Genomic DNA, 4,129 nt, shown 5'->3' with positions numbered 1-4,129 from the left:
ATTACTGGAAGTAGCTGTTGTTTCACACTTCTTAGATGGCATTACTTGATATTTACCTGGACTCTCATTGTTACTTGTGTCAGATGAAGTGTCCGAAGGAATATAATCTTCATCTACATCTGAATTATCACTATTCAAATATGACACTAATTCTTCAGAATGGCCAGTAGATCCAGAAGTTGAACTTATTTCTTTAATTTCGGCATCAACTAAACACCTTTTCAATCCTCTTATATCACTTCCCACTGATTTTTTAAAGTCCTCACTTTCAGTGTGTAATACTGTTTCTTCGATATTTACTAAAACCGCCGAATCTTAATGTTGGCTAATAACCATATCAACTATCAGCTTTCCACGCGACATACTTTTACTAATAGTTTTCTTAATGCAACCAAAGAACCACCTTAATTTAGTAAAATACACAACAATAAAATTGGGTTATGTTTCGTCAGCCGGTAACCAAAACTTGATATGTCTATAAAACATCCGTCCTTCTATTGCGTTTAAGTCATTCATAATTTAGAGTCTAACTTATCGAAGCTAAAAAGAGACATCATTGAATTAACTTCTGAATTCATTTTTAACAACTTTTCTAGTAAACAACAAGTTTCATATTATAGAATTTTTCATAAAACCATATTAGTTAATACTAACAAATATAATAGGTTATTCAATCTGGAGCTGAATTTGAAGCTAAAGACAAAGCCGGGTTGGATTAAGAACCTTTCCAATGTAGCTTTAGCAGATGATATTTCTAGATTTTTGTCTTTGGGCCCTAAGTTCAGTATAGAACCTATCGTAGGGAAAGATATCCCTATCAAGGATATGTTGGCTGACGTTGAAAAAATTATGCATTCAATCACTGATGCGCAGCAGAGAGACATACTCATAGCTAAATCTACATACATGATAACTGACTATTTACATAAAAACAACAACAAAAATAACTCTAATTTTTTAGAACTATGTTACATAAACCTCGTAAGTTTCTCAGTGAAAACCGTAATATTATTGTCAAGCCTTCAGACAAATGTAATGTAACTGTAGTTCTGGAAAAGCAAAGATATTTAGAACTATGTCTTGAATTGCTTAATTCTGATAATGTATATGAGAGATTAAACATAAATCTAACTAATACTATTCAAACCAAATGTAACAACCTCATCAAAGAATTATGCAATTCAGGACAAATAGATGATGTTACAAAGAAAAAATTAACCTGTTATAAAGGAGTTATACACAAATTTTACGCTTTACCTAAGATTCATAAACCACAGCTGTCAGTGCGTCTCATTGTTGCATGTATTGATGCTCCTACTAATTTATTAGCATCTTTTTTGACTGAGATTTTGACCAATGCATATGTCTCTAATGAATACTACATTAAAAATTCGTTCGATATTTTTAACAACTTCAATAACTATCAGTTACCTGAAGGCTATGTTATTGTCAGTCTGGATGTAGTATCATTGTTCACTAATGTACATCTAGATGCAGCTTTAATAGCTATTAAAAACAATTGGTATTTCAAAAAACTCATATCATTTCTTTTCAACAACACCCATTTCACTGTCAATAATACTGTGTTTAGACAAACACAAGGAACTCCTTTGGGAAGTACTGTCTCTCTCATTTTGGCCTGTTATGTGATGGATTATTTACTGGATATGGTAATCCCAGAATTGTCCTTCTATAATCATTTTGTAATAAAGTATGTGGATGACTTAATCCTTGCTATTCCTAGTAATGGTTCCACAGAAATTCTACAGGTATTTAACAGTTATGACCCTCTACTACAGTTCACAATCGAACATGAGGATAATCTATTCTCAGTCCCCTTTCTTGATACCCGGTTCATCAGAACCAATAACAACTCCCTGATAATCGACTGGTATAGAAAACCTCATAATTCTGGACAATTTCTTAACTTTTGGTCATATCATCGTCATTCCATAAAAATTAATTTGCTGAAGCAAATGAAGGCTAGAATTATAGCGATCAGTGATCCTTCTTTCTATCAGAAAACCTGAGAATCATGTTTAACCTTTTCATCGACAATTCATACCCAAAACACCTAGTCACCAAGATATTATTCAGTTTGACCCCTAACATAGTACGCCAAAATGATAAGTTACAAATTACTGTCACAAGCGGAGAACCAAATGCCAATTGCTTATATACTTCTTTAAAATATGTTAAAGACATAACACCCAGACTGGCAAGAATATTCAAAGGTATCACCAACTTAAAAATAGCCTTTAAAATCTCATTGACTTCAAGATCTATATTTTCTTAGGTTAAAGATAAGAATGACATTAAGAATTGTTCCAACGTTGTCTACTAAATTTCATGTAACAACTGTAATTTAGTATATGTGGAACAAACCTCACGCAATTTAAGTAATCGTTTAATTAGTCACCGGAGTGATAGCAGATTATATCCTGAAAGATCTGCTCCTGCAGAACATGTCAACAAAGAACATCATAAAATGAATCATGAATCGGTCAGAGTTTTAGCTACAGAGTCCAACTATACTAAAAGACTGTTCTTAGAAATGACATTTATTTTTTAGAATGCCAATGCAATGAACAACAGGAGTGATATAAATCAATTAAGCACGATTTACTCCTACCTATTATATTTGGATAACCATCCTCTATTCCAATGATGTCTTAGCAACTGATTCATTGTAATGTTCTAACTTTCAGTCTATCTTAAAGTATTTAGTATCCAATTTTGGTTTTTTAACTTCAAACAACTTGCTGGTAAATTTTGATGTGTATTCTATCAGTAGTAGTACTTCATAAGAAAAAGGAAAAATAAAAGAAGAAGTGGTGTCATTTGCAATGTCCAGAACTGACATTTCAAAAATGACAAGTCAAAAATCAAAGTTGCCAGGCATACTTGGCTTTTAAAACTGTTTTTTTATTATCTTATGTGTCAGTTTATAAAACAATTTGTCAATTTAAAAAAAAATACACCATATATTTTTAATATTAGACTCAATTAATGAGTTGTTCGTCAAATTATCACCTGTTAGTGTAACATCCAAGAAAAACAAATCTCAATTACGTAAGTTAAAAAAAAAAACCTTTACACCTTTTAATATATTTTTCTAGGATGCTTTACTAACAGTCGCACTTTATTTCAGTTTTTTTCCTGACGATGAAAATAAGTATTTTCGAAAGCTTAAAAATTAGTTAAAAGAGTATACTTATTTCGCCGCTGCGTGTCTCGATAAACCAAAACTCCGTTTTTCTAACCTTGTCAGCGAAAATTTATTTTTATTATATATATATATATATATATATATATATATATATATATATATATATATATATATATATATATATATATATATCGCAACCTCAGTGCAAGACTGCAGTAAGTCAGAATAAGTAAGTTTCGAGATAAAGACGATTTTGTTTATTTTCGTGCTAATATCGATGAAATAAGACACAAGTTTGAAGAAAAATTAACCTTTAATTATTATTTTGCATGCTTTTTAGCCTATATTACATTAACAAAAAATAAAAATTTAAATAAAATAATATTAATGCTAAAAAAATTAGGAATTTCAAAGTTACAACACTTTTGCACGAAAAAAATTGTTAATTACTACACATTTAGTATTGGAATTTTAAAGTTACAACACTTTTGCACGAAAAAAATTGTAAAAAGTGTAGACACACTTTCTGTTAGTTGTTGTGCTCTTCTTGATCATCTTGGGCCAAAATATTTTCATAAACATTATGGTAAGCTTCTGGTATCATACTGGAATGGCATAAGTATACCAAATCTTTCTTTTTGGCCATTTGAATTTTTGGCTGTTCTTTGTAGGCAGGTTTAAGTAGCACTTCTCGTATATTATGTGTAGTCCGCGATGATATTTTTAGATTAAAAGAATTCCATAGTTCGTCATCATAGTTGTACTTATAGAAAATTATGTGCGGACTATCTTTTCTACATTGCAGAATTTTTATATCTGTCCACTTCACATTTTCTTTATTTTGATCAATTTTATAATTGTTTCCCAACAGAAAGGAAACCTGTTTAAAATCAATGAAGTCCTTTGTTTCCATTTCTCGAACTATGTAGGGTGAACCACTTTTTTTGCTACATTTCACTA

General features: G+C 30.7%; 1 protein-coding gene across 1 annotated transcript; it reads left to right on the top strand.

Moving 5' to 3' along the window:
- Positions 1-965: 965 nt before the first annotated feature.
- LOC140450697 (uncharacterized) lies at positions 966-2,030 on the top strand. The gene has a single exon (XM_072544364.1). It carries the CDS (start codon positions 966-968, stop codon positions 2,028-2,030), a length of 1,065 nt encoding a protein of 354 aa, XP_072400465.1.
- The last annotated feature ends 2,099 nt before the right edge of the window (positions 2,031-4,129 follow it).

Source organism: Diabrotica undecimpunctata, chromosome 9 (genome assembly GCF_040954645.1).
Source record: "Diabrotica undecimpunctata isolate CICGRU chromosome 9, icDiaUnde3, whole genome shotgun sequence".
NCBI classification, from domain to species: domain Eukaryota; kingdom Metazoa; phylum Arthropoda; class Insecta; order Coleoptera; family Chrysomelidae; genus Diabrotica; species Diabrotica undecimpunctata.
This window is presented reverse-complemented; position numbering and strand designations above follow the sequence as displayed.

Excerpts from the sequence above, each read along its gene's own strand:
- LOC140450697 (XM_072544364.1), top strand. The coding sequence starts at position 966 with ATGTTACATAAACCTCGTAAGTTTCTCAGTGAAAACCGTAATATTATT.